Source organism: Ranitomeya imitator, chromosome 5, assembly GCF_032444005.1.
Source record: "Ranitomeya imitator isolate aRanImi1 chromosome 5, aRanImi1.pri, whole genome shotgun sequence".
NCBI classification, from domain to species: domain Eukaryota; kingdom Metazoa; phylum Chordata; class Amphibia; order Anura; family Dendrobatidae; genus Ranitomeya; species Ranitomeya imitator.
The window spans coordinates 434,973,351-434,987,472 of NC_091286.1; the positions used below are offsets into that span (position 1 = coordinate 434,973,351).

General features: G+C 40.7%; 1 protein-coding gene across 1 annotated transcript in view; it reads right to left on the reverse strand.

Moving 5' to 3' along the window:
• The window catches only part of LOC138638114 (probable cation-transporting ATPase 13A4), a 385,556-nt gene that overhangs the window by 219,301 nt on the left and 152,133 nt on the right, over positions 1 to 14,122 (reverse strand). The window contains exon 11 of the mRNA XM_069727134.1: positions 5,840 to 5,997. Within this exon, the coding sequence (XP_069583235.1) occupies positions 5,840 to 5,997 (158 nt within the window). The remainder of the gene's footprint in view (positions 1 to 5,839; positions 5,998 to 14,122) is intronic.

A 14,122-nucleotide genomic window follows, 5' to 3' on the forward strand; every position in this document is an offset into this window, starting at 1 on the left:
TTATTCTTGTTGGGGTTCCTAGAAAGAGACCCTGGATCCTCATTATCACTCCATAATAAAGACTTCCTATCAATGTCTTTTGTCACTGATTTTGCTCTGTGTAGCATCCAATTAGGATAACCGCGATCTTTAAGTCTGAAAACTGCAGACTCAGTTTCCTGTGTGAATTGTGCAGCTGAACTACAATTTCTTGTAAGCCTGATAAATTCACCCACTGGTATATTCTTAATGACATGTTTTGGGTGACAAGAGTGTGCCTCCAAAATTGAGTTGCTGTCAGTAGATTTTCTATAAGGGGAAACAGCAACTAAGTTAGTATTTTCATTTACTGATAAGGAAATATCCAAATAATTGATAGAAGTCTTGGAGGTATTAAAAGTAAAGGAGAGATTAAAATCGTTATTATTCACGTATTTTATTAAATCCGTAATCAGCATATCATCCCCCTTCCAAATTATAATCAAATCCTCGATATAGCGACCAAAAAATACAATGTTATTAGAAAAGGGATTATTCTCATTAAAAATATATTTTTCTTCCCAAACCGCTACTGTAATATTGGCTAATGAAGGGGAACATTTCCCTCCCATACTAACGCCCTTTTTTTGAATAAAAAACAACCTGTCAAATGAAAAATAATTATGGGTCAACAAAAAAGAAACTGAATCTATAATAAAAAATTGAATCTCCTGTTTGTATGTGCTGTACTTCTTGAGAAAATATGACAGGCTGGTTAGAATGATATTATGTGGTATGGAAGGATATAAGCCAACCACATCACAGGTGACCCATGTATAATGTGAAGACCACAAAAAGCCATCTGATGCGGCAATGACTGCTTTGGTATCTTTAATGTAACCCGGTAAATTGATCACTAAGGGTTATAGAAAATGATCCACCCATTCTCCCAAATTTTCTGAGAGTGACCCTATACCAGAGATGATGGCTCTAAACGGAGGAGGAAAAACATTTTTATGAATCTTAGGGAACGCATGATAAATAGGGATAACTGGATGTTTGATATTTAAATAATCATATATTTTTTGTGTAATAGCACCTGTGGATAGGCCATCTACTAATAATTTCTCTAAATGTATCTGAAATTCTTTTGTGGGATCATATGGAATTTGGGTGTAAGTAGAACAATCACTAAGAATGCGAAGATTTTCCACGTAATATAAACCAGCATTCAAAATAACTACCCCCCCACCTTTGTCAGCCTGTCTGATCAATAAATCCTCATTATGGCGTAAATTAGTTATGGCCTGTCTTTCCAAAACAGTCAGATTATCATGCACAAAATCTATGTTACTATCCAGTTTCATTAAATCCCTCTCTACCAGTTCTTGGAAGGTGTCCAAGACAGTGGGTCTGGATTGTACTGGATAGAATAGAGCATTAGATGTACCAAAATCCTTGTTCATATTACAGTCTTTTTCAAGTGAATGGGATTGCAAATCTCGTAAAATAGAATAATCCAAAAGTTCCTGAAAGGAAAAATTACCATATGGAAAAACAGCATTGGTATATCCAGGAGGTTGCACAGTATCAGAAAAAGCAGAATCTTGTTCAAAGTGACATTTCAAAGTTAAGTTTCTGGCAAATTTGTTTACATCCAATAAAGTCCTAAATATGTCAAATTTTTTTATTGGACAAAAACCAAGTCCTTTTCCCGAAAAAGAAATTTCAGCTTCAGACAAAATATAGCTGGAAAGATTCCAGACTGGAAGTGTCAATACTTCCTCTGATTCCTGAGCGGGTAAGTTCTTACGTTTGTGCTTCCTCCCCGCCCTCCTCCGGCGTTTTTTGCTTTGCTGATGGCACCTGATCTCTCATTAAATGTCTCATTATGCCTGTTGGATCCAAACGATGCATCCGAAAAATCTTCTGAAGTATTATGATTTGAGCTGGATGAACCCATCGACTCATGAGATGCAGTGAAGCTGACCCTTCGCCCTTCATAATTGGAATCAAAGAAATCATGTTGCGGGCGTCTATTTCTTCTATTCCAGGTACGGGAGATTTTCCAGGTGTAAACTTGGTTCAATTCATAATCCCGTTTATCTCTCTGGAATTTGTCATGTTTAATATCAGCAACATGTTCCTCTAGTTTCAGTAAGTTTTTTTTTTTTTTTCCATTCTCTGGTTTAAAATGTTGAAATCCTCAACATTGTTATATTTATTCAGGGATGTCTGTATTTTTGTAATGTCATGTAATGTAATGTTAAAATTTTGGAATGGCCTTTTCTTAACAATTCTTTCAAGGCAGCGGTTATCCCGGTTGCTTGTGCACATTTTTAGGCTGGGGTCACACTAGCGTAGACTACAGACGAATGCTATGCGAGAAAACATAACATAAAACTCAGACCACTGTTAACCTATGGGGCAGCTCCCATCACCATTTTTTTATCGGGCGTATTCAGAGTGCAAGTGAAATCGCAGCATGCTGCAATTGTACGCATCTATCGCCTGAGTCTCTCCAATGCAAGTCTATGGATACGAGAAAAAAATCGAACACCACACAGACCATCAGTGTGACTTGCGAAAAATACACACACATTTTTCACATTTCAGCCCATTGAGCCATTAAACCCTTTCTGCCATCGGACGTACTATCCCGTCGATGTGACCTGGGACTTAATTCCCATAGATGGGATAGTACGTCATATGCGATTAACCACACTCACGGGGGAGCGCGGACGATCGGGGCCTGGGTGTCAGCTGATTATCACAGCTGTCACCCAGTGCTATGTGCCAGGAGAAGTCACAGACCGCTTCCGGCACATTAACCCCCAGAACACTGTGAGCAAACAAGATCGCAGTGTTCCACCGCCATAGGGAAGCATCGCACAGGGAGGGGGCTCCCTGCGTGCTTCCCTAAGACCCTCAGAACAACGCGACCTATAAAACTGTCCCACTAGTTAACCTCTTCAGAGAACACCGTGAAGAAAAAAAGGAAGCAAAAAACAATGCTTTATCATCATACCGTCGAACAAAGATTGGGTTAGGGTTTGGATTATGTTTACGGTAGGGATCAGGGTTGGGATGAGGGTTAGGGGTGTGTCAGGTTTAGGGATGTGGTTAGGGTTATGGTTAGGGTTGGGATTAGGGTTAGGGGTGTGTTGGGTTAGGGGTGTGATTGGGTTTCGGGTGTGGTTAGGGTTGGAATTAGGGTTAGGGGCGTGTTTGGGTTAGGGGTGTAGTTATGGTTAGTGTTGGGATTAGGGCTAGGGGTGTGTTGGTGTTTGGGCTGGAGTTAGAATTGGGAGGGTTTCCACTGTTTAGGCACATCAGGGGCTCTCCAAACATGACATGGCATCCAATCTCAATTCCAGCCAATTCTGCATTGAAAAAGTAAAATAGTGCTCCTTCCCTTCCGATCTCTGCCGTGCGCCCAAACAGTGGTTTACCCCCACATATGGGGTATCAGCAAACTCAGAACAAATTGGATAACAACTTTTGTGGTCCAATTTCTCCTGTCAGCCTTGGGAAAATAAAAATTTAGGGGCTAAAAAATCATTTTTTTGTGGGGAAAAAAATGATTCTTTATTTTCACTTATACATATACAAAAAAAAAGGTTGCACTCTATCGTGCCAAAACACGTCAAATATGAAATACATGAAATATGAATTACAAACTTGCTTTTTGAACATTAGGAAAAATTTTTTTTGAGACGCTTAGCACAGAATTTGGCCAAATAGTGTGAGCCCATCAACCATCGTATGTAGGCTATGCTGAGAGAGGTGTCCATATTCACCCAAGCATGCAGACATTAGCCTTCGGTAAGTGTTCACATTTGGACAGGGAGGTCAGGTACCAATCAGTTTTTTAATGAGACCACCTTGACGATGGTTGATGTGCTCACACTATTTGGCCAAATTCTGTGCTAAGCGTCTCAAAAAAATTTTTTCCTAATGTTCAAAAAGCAAGTTTGCAATTCATATTTCATGTATTGCATATTTGACGTGGTTTGGCACGATAGAGTGCAACTTTTTTTGTATATTTATATATGGAGGTAGCTGCTCATGGTATGCACCTATTCACACTTGTTTGGATGTGCCAGTCTTTTTTCTGTCACATCTTTATTTTCACTGTTCTGCATTATAAACTGTAGTGAAACACTTTGGAGTTCAAAGTTCTCACAACACAACTAGATATGTTCATTGGGGGGTATAGTTTCCAATATTGGGTCACTTAAGAGGGGTTTCTACTGTTTAGATACATCAGGGGTTTTGCAAATGTAACATGACTCCCGCAGACCACTCCATCTAAGTCTGCATTCCAAATGGCGCTCCTTCCCTTCCGAGCTCTGCCATGCACCCAAACAGCTGTTCCCGCCACATTTCGGGTATCAGCATACTCAGGACAAATTGGACAACAACTTTTTGGGTCCAAATTCATCTATTACTCTTGGGAAAATAAAAAATTGGGGGGAAAAAGATTATTTTTGTAAAAAAATATAATTTTTTATTTTTTTCGGCTCTACATTATAATCTTCTGTGAAGCACTTCGGGGTTCAAAGTGCTCACCACACATCTAGACAAGTTCCATAGGGAGTCTACTTTCCAAAATAGTGTAATTTGTGGGGGATTTCTACTGATTAGGCACATCAGGGGCTCTCCAAACGCGACATGGCGTCAGATCTCAATTCCAGTTAAATTTGCATTTAAAAGTCAAACGGCGCTCCTTCCCTTCTGAGCTCTGCCATGCACCCAAACAGTGGTTTACCCCCACATATGGGTTATCAGCGCACTCAGGACAAATTGCGCAACAACTTTTGGGGTCCAATTTCTCCTGTTACCCTTGATAAGATAAAACAAATTGGATCTTATTACAAACTACCAATAACCAACAAGGGAAAACCAGGAAAAGTTACAACCCTCCCCCCCCCCGTAAAACTGTATATACTTTATTACTAGCAATGAAAAAACATACAATATAAATACCCCTCGGTAGAATTGCCAATACAAAAAATATGGGCTGTAAGAGCGCTAAACAAGGAGAACGCTTCCCTGATGTAGCTAGAACGGTATGCTACTAGCCAGCAATATCCTCTAATTTGCTACAAAACACAAAAAATACATATAAAAAGTGGTAAGCCCATCCCAATATATACAATAATGGTGTCCAGGTGCTGCAGCAGCACATAGATAAACTAATGTCATCACTCCCAACCAATTATTGGGGATTCTCAGGTACTCACATAGAACAACATACTCAAACAGTAATAGATGCTGCAGCCTTATCTTCCGGACAACTCTCCACTGCCATGTCATTCTGAGTCTCTCCTGATGAACCCATGTGCGGGGAAAACACGTCGAGAGCATATTTTCTGCATATGAGGAGTCATCTCATCATGACCCTCAGTCGCCTGTGTACAGTACCACACTTCAACAGATAATACAGCCCTATTATCAAATTTCCATTTTATTTGCTTTGTAAACGCATTACATTCAGAAGACCATACAGAGAACACTTGTGTGACTTTTGGCAGGGAGACTGGATTTTCCATACGTTTAGTGTGACCCTGGCCTTAGGAAGCCTTTGAAGGTGATCTTTGTTAATTATTCTAATTAACTGAGATAATGATTTGGGTTTTTTTTATTTGCTGTAAGCCATAATCATCAACATTAACCCGAAATAAACACTTGAAATAGATCACTCTGTTTTTAATGACTATATAATATATGAGTTTCACTTTTTATATTGAAGAACTGAAATAAATGAACATTTTGATGATATTCTAATTTTGTGAGAAACACCTTTAGATATAAACAAATTTGCACAGCACCAGTAAGAAATACTGTCAAACTGTTTTTATGTATCATAGTAACTTACCCCATTCTTCATGTGCACAGCTACAGTGTAGAAAACTCCAATTATAGCAACAGCCACAAGTACCATGAGAAATTTAATGGCCTCTCTATGCAGTTTAGCACTTATTGCTTTGTTATATAGAATGGCTCTTACAAGATCTCCCTTTGCGGTATTGAAACCTAAAACAATACAAAACATTACAAAAAATATTTGCATATCAAAGTCCAATTAACCTTTTCTTTTCTTAATAACTGTGAATTTATTTTAAAATGTTCACAAATGCAGAATTAACATATTACTTTTTGACAACAATGCAGTTTTGATTTTTTACTTCGTTTCAGCAGGGTTTTTGCTGACTTTTTTTTGTAGGTTTTATATGTTTTGTGGCCAGTGTGAACATGCGTTTAACTTCTGCATGTGTACCAACTCAAGTTAAGCTCAATTTCTGTGTTTTTATCTTTGTATTGTTGCATTCTGTGCAAGCCGGGGTGTGGCCTTACCCTCTCCTGAGCTGGAAATTGTATATAAGGAGTCCCCAGGCCTGGTGTTTCACTGGTTGGGCCCAGTCCTTTTGCCTCCTCTTATTCACACTGAGATCAACATTGACACATGGTAAGGTTTTAACCCATTACTTGCCAAATTAGCAATTTTCATTTTTTTTTTAAATGACATTTTTTTAATGATTTTGGGTCCTAAACAATCAGAAACATAATTTGCCAAATTTTTACAAGTACGGATTTTTTTAGAAAAGGACATCCCAATTCTGACCAATGTCACTTTAAGAGGTCATTGCTCTGGAACGCTTCAAGGGATCTGAGTGATTCTGAGAGTGTTTTTTTTCACGACATATTGTAATTCATGATATGATTAAAATTTCTTTGATATAACGTGTGCTTATTTGGGGAAATAAATGGAAATTTGGTCAAAATTTGAAAAATGCTGCAATTTTCAAACTTTTTATTCTTATGCCCTTAAATCAGAGAGATGTGTCACACAAAATAGTTAATAAATAACATTTCCCACATGGATACTTTACATCACTACAATTTTTGAAACATAATTTGTTTTCATGTGAGGAAGTTATAAGGGTTGAAAGTTGACCAGCAATATCTCCTTTTTCCAGCAAAAGTTATAAAACCTGAGCATGTGGCCTCCGACCTCTAATGAGAGGTCATCCCACGAGCATGCTCAGTAGACAAAAAGCAGGACTTAATCCCTGGAGCATCTGCTCACCACTGTTTAATGCTGGTTACAATAGCTGAATCCAGGATGGCAGCAGTAACCAGACGCACAGCATCAGTTTGAGCAAGACGCTGGGAACGACGTCTCTGCTGAGCAGGCTTCTTTGTGGCTGTGGTCGGTGTACACTTGGAAGGGAAAATCATCCCTCTCCAGGAGGGGTCTCCACTCCGAAAAGGACAACTTCATGGCTAGAAGCTTTCTGTCCCCGATGGAATAGTTCCTCTCCACCAGTTAGAAGGTCTTAGAGAATAAGAAGCAAGGATGTTTCAGACCTTCAGCATGCTTTTGGAAGAGGACTGCTCCAGCACTGATGGGAGAGGCATCCACAAACATAATGAAAGGTTTATGTACATCAGGGCAATGTAAAATGGGAGCTCTAGCATGTGTGACTTGATAGAGAGGAAGGCCTCGGAGACCTCCTCCGACCACAATTTGGGATTAGCTCCCTTCTTGTTGAGGGCAACCAAGGGAGCAACCAAAGTTGAGAAGTGGAGAATGAACTGGCGATAATAATTAATGAACCCCATAAAGCGCTGCACCACTTTAAAAGATTGGTGTTCCTGCCAGTCCATCACAGCCTGTAGCTTGGCAGGATCCATGGCCAATCCCTGGGTGGAGATAATATAGCCAATGAAAGGCAAGTACTCCAGCTCAAACACACACTTCTCCAACTTGGCATAGAGGGAGTTTGCCCTTAGGAGGTCGAAGACTTTGCAAACATCTCTCCGGTGGGAGTCTGTATCTGGAAAGTAGTTGAGAATATCATCCAGATAGACTACGACTGAGGTGATAACCATATCCCAGAAGATATCATTCACAAAGTCTTGGAAAACGGCAGGTGCATTACAGAGCCCGAAGGTCATCACCAGGTATTCATAGTGCTCGTCCCTGGTAACATAGTAACATAGTAACATAGTTAGCAAGGCCGAAAAAAGACACCCGTCCATCCAGTCCAGCCTACATTCCATCATAACAAATCCCCAAATCTACGTCCTTCTACAGAACCCAATAATTGTATGATACAATATTGTTCTGCTCCAGGAAGACATCCAGGCCTCTCTTGAACCCCTCGACTGAGTTCGCCATCACCATCTCCTCAGGCAAGCAATTCCAGATTCTCACTGCCCTAACAGTAAAGAATCCTCTTCTATGTTGGTGGAAAAACCTTCTCTCCTCCAGACACAAAGAATGCCCCCTTGTGCCCGTCACCTTCCTTGGTATAAACAGATCCTCAGCGAGATATTTGTATTGTCCCCTTATATACTTATACATGGTTATTAGATCGCCCCTCAGTCGTCTTTTTTCTAGACTAAATAATCCTAATGTCGCTAATCTATCTGGGTATTGTAGTTCTCCCATCCCCTTTATTAATTTTGTTGCCCTCCTTTGTACTCTCTCTAGTTCCATTATATCCTTCCTGAGCACCGGTGCCCAAAACTGGACACAGTACTCCATGTGCGGTCTAACTAGGGATTTGTACAGAGGCAGTATAATGCTCTCATCATGTGTATCCAGACCTCTTTTAATGCACCCCATGATCCTGTTTGCCTTGGCAGCTGCTGCCTGGCACTGGCTGCCCCAGGTAAGTTTATCATTAACTAGGATCCCCAAGTCCTTCTCCCTGTCAGATTTACCCAGTGGTTTCCCATTCAGTGTGTAATGGTGATATTGATTCCTTCTTCCCATGTGTATAACCTTACATTTATCATTGTTAAACCTCATCTGCCACCTTTCAGCCCAAGTTTCCAACTTATCCAGATCCATCTGTAGCAGAATACTATCTTCTCTTGTATTAACTGCTTTACATAGTTTTGTATCATCTGCAAATATCGATATTTTACTGTGCAAACCTTCTACCAGATCATTAATGAATATGTTGAAGAGAACAGGTCCCAATACTGACCCCTGCGGTACCCCACTGGTCACAGCGACCCAGTTAGAGACTATACCATTTATAACCACCCTCTGCTTTCTATCACTAAGCCAGTTACTAACCCATTTACACACATTTTCCCCCAGACCAAGCATTCTCATTTTGTGTACCAACCTCTTGTGCGGCACGGTATCAAACGCTTTGGAAAAATCGAGATATACCACGTCCAATGACTCACCGTGGTCCAGCCTATAGCTTACCTCTTCATAAAAACTGATTAGATTGGTTTGACAGGAGCGATTTCTCATAAACCCATGCTGATATGGAGTTAAACAGTTATTCTCATTGAGATAATCCAGAATAACATCCCTCAGAAACCCTTCAAATATTTTACCAACAATAGAGGTTAGACTTACTGGCCTATAATTTCCAGGTTCACTTTTAGAGCCCTTTTTGAATATTGGCACCACATTTGCTATGCGCCAGTCCTGCGGAACAGATCCTGTCGCTATAGAGTCCCTAAAAATAAGAAATAATGGTTTATCTATTACATTACTTAGTTCCCTTAGTACTCGTGGGTGTATGCCATCCGGACCCGGAGATTTATCTATTTTAATCTTATTTAGCCGGTTTCGCACCTCTTCTTGGGTTAGATTGGTGACCCTTAATATAGGGTTTTCATTGTTTCTTGGGATTTCACCTAGCATTTCATTTTCCACCGTGAATACCGTGGAGAAGAAGGTGTTTAATATGTTAGCTTTTTCCTCGTCATCTACAACCATTCTTTCCTCACTATTTTTTAAGGGGCCTACATTTTCAGTTTTTATTCTTTTACTATTGATATAGTTGAAGAACAGTTTGGGATTAGTTTTACTCTCCTTAGCAATGTGCTTCTCTGTTTCCTTTTTGGCAGCTTTAATTAGTTTTTTAGATAAAGTATTTTTCTCCCTATAGTTTTTTAGAGCTTCAATGGTGCCATCCTGCTTTAGTAGTGCAAATGCTTTCTTTTTACTGTTAATTGCCTGTCTTACTTCTTTGTTTAGCCACATTGGGTTTTTCCTATTTCTAGTCCTTTTATTCCCACAAGGTATAAACCGCTTACAGTGCCTATTTAGGATGTTCTTAAACATTTCCCATTTATTATCTGTATTCTTATTTCTGAGGATATTGTCCCAGTCTACCAGATTAAGGGCATCTCTAAGCTGGTCAAACTTTGCCTTCCTAAAGTTCAGTGTTTTTGTGACTCCCTGACAAGTCCCCCTAGTGAAAGACAGGTGAAACTGTACAATATTGTGGTCGCTATTTCCTAGATGCCCAACCACCTGCAGATTTGTTATTCTGTCAGGTCTATTAGATAGTATTAGGTCTAAAAGTGCTGCTCCTCTGGTTGGATTCTGCACCAATTGTGAAAGATAATTTTTCTTGGTTATTAGCAGAAACCTGTTGCCTTTATGGGTTTCACAGGTTTCACTTTCCCAGTTAATATCCAGGTAGTTAAAGTCCCCCATAACCAGGACCTCATTATGGGTCCTGGTGTTAAATGCCATCTTCCATTTGTCCCACTCACGGATGCAAAACAGGTTGTAAGCACCCCGCAGATCAAGCTTAGTAAAAACCCTCGCTCCCCGCATCTATCAAAGAGCTCAGATATCATGGGCAGAGGGTACTTGTTCTTAATGGTAATGGCGTTAAGACCCCGGTAATCTATGCATGGACGTAATTCTCTGTTCTTCTTCTGCAGGAAGAAGAACCCAGCCCCTGCAGGTGACACTGACTTTCTAATGAATTCTCTTGCCAGGTTATCCTGGATGTACTGGGTTATCACCTCTGTCACCAGGAGAAATAAGGGATAGACTGGACCCCGGGGAGGCTCTGCACCAGGCAAGAGGTCAATAGGATAGTCATAGGGGTAGTGAGGCCGAAGGGTCTCCATTCTTGGGTTTTTGGTGAGCATGGGGCCAATAATGCTTTGGGAGAGAGGAACGATCTTGCGGGTACCTCTGTAATAGCAACCTGAACGCAGTCCCATTGACATCTACTCTCACAAGACTCACTCCATCCCAAAATTATCCCTGTGGACCACTCTATATGAGGGGAGTGGTATTGTAGCGAAGGTATTCCAAACAGGACCTCAACAATTACCTCAGGAATGACAAGTAGAGAGATAATCTCCTGATGGGATGGCAACATAGAGAGAGTAAATGGGAAGGTCTGGTGTGTTATCTGTGAGGGCAGTGTTCACCCATTCACCACTCGTACGGTCACTGGTTTGGTGAGCATCATTCGGGGTATTGCGTGCTGCTGGGCAAAGGCAGAAAACATGAAGTTGCCCTCCGCCCTGGAATCCATGCAAAGCTCTAGCATACGAGTGGATGGGCCTAAGGCAATTGTCTCTTTGAAGGACAATATGGAGTAAAACATCGTTGTGTCTAGTGTACCTCCTCTTACAACCACTAGACACTGACGTTTTCCCTACCGCTGGGGACATTTCCTGGCATAATGTCGTGACTGCTGCCAGACAGGACAGACCATGGGTACTTGAGCGACCAGGGACCTAGATCCCGCTTGAGGAACCTCCATGGACTCATGTAGCTCGGACGCCTGATCCGAAGATTCCAGAGGCCAGGCGAAAGTGGGAGCCAGCCAAAACCTCAGCCAACAATGGGCTCACTCCAACCTTCGCTCGTTAAAACGAAGGTCGATGCGAGTGGAGACCGCTATTAGCTCCTCCATTGTGGCAGGAATCACCCTAGTGGCCAAAGTGTCAGGACCACATGGTCAGCCAGCCCCCTCCAAAATGTATTTAGATGTGAGGTGAGCACCTTGAATCTCCAGGTGCTTCACAGAAGTTTGTAACATTGAGATATAAAAAAAATCACATTTTTCTCACAAAAATGTTTTTTAGTCCAACATTTTGCATTTTCATGAGGGTAACAGGAGAAACTGGTCCATACAATTTGTTGAACAATTTCTACTGAGTATGCCGATACCTTATATGTGGGAGAAAACTACTGTTTGCCCGCATGGCAAAGCTTGGAAGGAATGGACTGTCATTTGACTTTTTGAATATAATATTCCTGGAATCATCAGCGAACACCATGTCCCACTTGGTGAGCCCCTGATGTGTCTAAACAGTAGACGCCCACTAAAAATGACCCCATTTTGGAAACTCTACCCCACTCATGGAATGTATTTAATTGTGTGGTGAGTAGGGATGGGAGAACTCGAACTGTAAAGTTCGGGATCGTACTGAACACATAGTGTTCAGTCACACGGTCCCAAACATGGTTTTCCATGGGAAATCCGTTTTACAATACGGGACCAGTTCAGACTGTAAAAAAAGCAGAAAATTAGTAATAAACATTATTATACTTTCCTTTCCAGTGACGCATACTCCCATCCCACTGTCCCCCGGCCGCATCTGCTTACGGGGCCCCTCATTAACTTTCACCGGTACTGACTGCACTCTGCAGTCTTCGGCTTTTCCAGCAGTGTCATCACCGTATGAACACTGCTGGGAAAAGCCGAAGACTGCATTTAATGAGCGGCCTTGGAAGCAGATGCGGCTGGCAGACAGCGGGACGGAAGGATGCGTCGCTGGACAGGTAAGTATAATTATAATGTATATTATTAATTTTTTGCTCTTTTTTTACAGCTCCCCTGCCTCATCCCATATATGTAAAGTCCGAGTTCGGGGTTCAGATGCAAGTTCATGTCATCTCTGGCTCTGAACTCGAACTTTACAAAAATACTTTGGATAAACTCACGATCCCGAACATCGGGGGTTCGCCCACCACTAGTGGTGAGCACCTTGAACCCCCCAGGTGCTTTACAGAAGTTTATAACGTGGAGCTGTGAAAATGAAAAAAAAAATACATTTTCCCCACAAAAATGTTATTTAAGCCCCAAATTTTGCATTTATATAATGGTAAGATGAGAAATTACACCATACAATTTGTTGTGCAAGTTCTCCTGAGTACACTTAAACCGCATATGTGGGGGAATACTATTTTTGAGGCACAGGGCAAAACCATGGGGAAGAGGCAACACATTGAAGTTCAGATTTTGCTGGACTGGTTTGAGGGTGCCATGTCACTTTGAGGTGCCAAAACACCAGAAACCCTCCATATCTGAACTCATTTTACAAACTACATTTCCCAATGAATTCATCTAGAGGTGCAGTGATCATATTGACACCACATATGCCTCATAGAATTTTATACCACTGAGTGGTAAAGAAATAATAAATTACATTTTTATCACTAAATTGTTGCTTAAGCCCTTAGTTTTTCTTTTTTCAAAGGGCAAATTTTTTTTTACAACATACTGAAGTCCATTTTTCTGGAGTGCACCAATATCTAATAATAATAATAATAATAATAATAATAATCATTTTATTTCTAAAGGCCATGTAGACTGTGAACTGTTAGTAATAGGCTGGGAAGATTCATGGATAGTGGCCCTTCTCAGAATAATAGCAGCAGCCTACAGTCTGCTTTCCCTCAGCTGGTTATTATAAATAAGGAGGACCCCACACCATTTAAAAAAAATATTTATTTAATAGGTTTAAAAAGGCTAAAAACCTTTAGTGCCAGTTGAAAGGTACTAAAGGGTGCTAGTTTATTATATGTATGAGACTTGTGACATTAAATATTTAACCCCTTAATGACCGCCAATACATCTTTTAACTGACCTGAGATATAAGAGAATAGCCTCCCCATACAGATGACAATCCAGCATCTGTTGGTTGTACACTATAGCTGACAACTTGCTGTATCAGCTACGATCAGTATTTGCACCTTCTAAATCTGTTTAACCCCTTAGATGCTGCTGTCAATAGTGACTACATCATTATAAATGGTTAACAGAGTGTGGGGGCTTCTTCTTTATTCCAATTGGTGCCCTCAGATCATGATTTTGTTGTCCTGATGTTTGCGATGGCAATTCATGACCAAATAGCGGCCCTAGAGTCAGACGGCTGTAGTAATCTGTTTAGAAGTTAGCAACATTTAGGTGGTAAAAATACACATTTTCATTTCTGTCATGCCACTTTGCATTAATTCCTGTAAAGCACCTGAAGTGTTAATAAACTACCTGACAGCAGTTTTCAATATGTTTAGGGGTGCTGTTTTTAAAATGGTATCACGTTTGGGGGTTTCCCAATATATGGGACCCCTAAAGTCACTTCA